The sequence below is a fragment of the Eumetopias jubatus genome, unplaced genomic scaffold (genome assembly GCF_037043125.1).
Source record: "Eumetopias jubatus isolate StellerSeaLion01/CBP00866 unplaced genomic scaffold, mEumJub1_p1.0 scaffold_8, whole genome shotgun sequence".
Lineage (NCBI taxonomy): Eukaryota > Metazoa > Chordata > Mammalia > Carnivora > Otariidae > Eumetopias > Eumetopias jubatus.
In genome coordinates this window covers 83,962,672-83,964,470 of record NW_028274814.1, presented here as the reverse complement: position 1 = coordinate 83,964,470, position 1,799 = coordinate 83,962,672, and the positions used below count along the sequence as shown (strand labels likewise).

Below are 1,799 nucleotides of genomic sequence, written 5' to 3'. Positions count from 1 at the left end.
CCAAACTTTTCTTTCTCTATTTTTGCTTGCTTGACTTATTCCTACTTGTCAAGACTCAGTTTAAATGGCATCCCCTCTGAAAACATGTATTGACTCTTAAACTCAGATTGGATTACTTTTTCATCTATAAAGCCTGAATAATTTCTTTATATGAACACTTCATAGGTTGTAACTTATTTATTTCCAGGTCTCTCTCACCGGCCTGGAGTTTAACTCTTTCTTGGATATGTAGTCACTGGTAGAGAGCTTGGTGCATAGTAAGAACTCATCCATTAAGACTTTAATTCTGAAATTCTTTAAAGATTCACAAGCTTTTTGACTATATCCTTGAAGGCTTGTTTTACCTGTTGGTTCCTTAGGATGTAAATGAAGGGGTTCAACAAAGGTGCGACTGAAGTAATGACTAGAGCTACTCCCTTGTTGAATGTGTTCTTTTCTTTTGCTGAGGGCTTAACGTATGTGAAGAAGCAGCTTCCGTAAGAAAGGGAGATGACAATCATATGGGAAGAACAAGTGGAAAAGGCTTTTGTCCTTTGCTGGGCAGAGGGGAGCTTCAGAAAAGTCCTGATGATGAACATATAGGAGAGAATCACTAGCACCAGAGTGACCACTAGGGTCACAGATGCCATAAGAAAAGCGACCTTCTCAGTGAGGCTTGTGTCTGAACAGGAGAGTTTCCGAAGGGGCTCATAGTCAGAAAAAATGATTCAGCCTGTTGGATGCGCAAAAGTCCTGCCGACTCATCAGAGAGATTAGTGGTCTAATAACCATTAACCCAGACAGCCAAAAGCAGAGAACCAGCTGGATGCAGACTCTGCTGCTCATGATGGTCAGGTAATGCAGGGGTTTGCAGATGGCCACATAGCGGTCAGAGGACATGGCAGCCAGAAGGTAAAACTCTGTGGCTCCAAAGGAGATAGCCAAGCAATACTGAGTGAAGCAGCCAGCAAAGCTGATGGTCTTGTTGCCAGTTGTGATGCTGATCAGGACCCTGGGAATGAAGATGTTTGTGAAGGACATTTCTAAGAAAGAGAAGTTCCGGAGGAAGAAATACATGGGAGTCTGGAGGTGGGGGTCCAGCAAGGTGAGGCTAAGGATAGTCAGATTTCCAGTGATGCTGAGTAAATAGGCAAGGGGCGGAAAGGTGAAGACCACTGCCTGGAGTTCAGGGACATCTGTCAGACCCAGCAGGATCAATTCTGTCAACATGTTTTTTTTTTCATTGTTCGAAAATTTTGAGTCTGAAGGTAAAAGAGCGATAGCAATAAAAGGCGAGAAAGGAAGAGGTACTCTGAAATGGACAGGTGAAATGTGAAGAGAACCCAAAGTGATGGACAGTGAACTTTTCTTCTGATGACCTGACCCAGACCAGTGGCCCGTTTGAATGATGTTGGATCCTTTCCAGTTCTATCTGCCCTTTATGGAAAAGTTCTTGTCGTTATTTCCCCACATGGTACTCTCCCCATTGCCAACATGAAGCAAGTCTCTTCCTTGCAGGTGATGTTCAGAAAGTTTGGGGAATGAGTGAATAAAGGAGTGCCTCCAGCAGCTGCCTCCTTCCAGAATAGTTACTAATTTTATCCCCCTGTATTCACTTTCTTTACTTCCCGTTGATCCTATTCATTGCCTTAGCTTTGACTGCCTAATGCTTCTTAGATGTGCTGTTTTTCTTAGTCTTTTCGCTGTTTCTATTTTTATTTGTCATATAATTATAGCAGCCTCTCATTTTCTTTCTGGCCCAACTCCCATAAGTCCCCTAAGGCCAAAAAGTACCAGTTCTTCACTTATTCTCAATGGAC

General features: G+C 42.9%; 1 protein-coding gene across 1 annotated transcript; it reads right to left on the bottom strand.

Moving 5' to 3' along the window:
* Positions 1–296: 296 nt before the first annotated feature.
* On the bottom strand, positions 297–1,209 carry LOC114215003 (olfactory receptor 2AP1-like). Its single transcript, XM_028110900.2, is given in 2 exon segments — positions 297–696; positions 698–1,209. Coding segments are annotated over 2 exon segments (912 nt in total).
* Between the last annotated feature and the right edge of the window lie 590 nt (positions 1,210–1,799).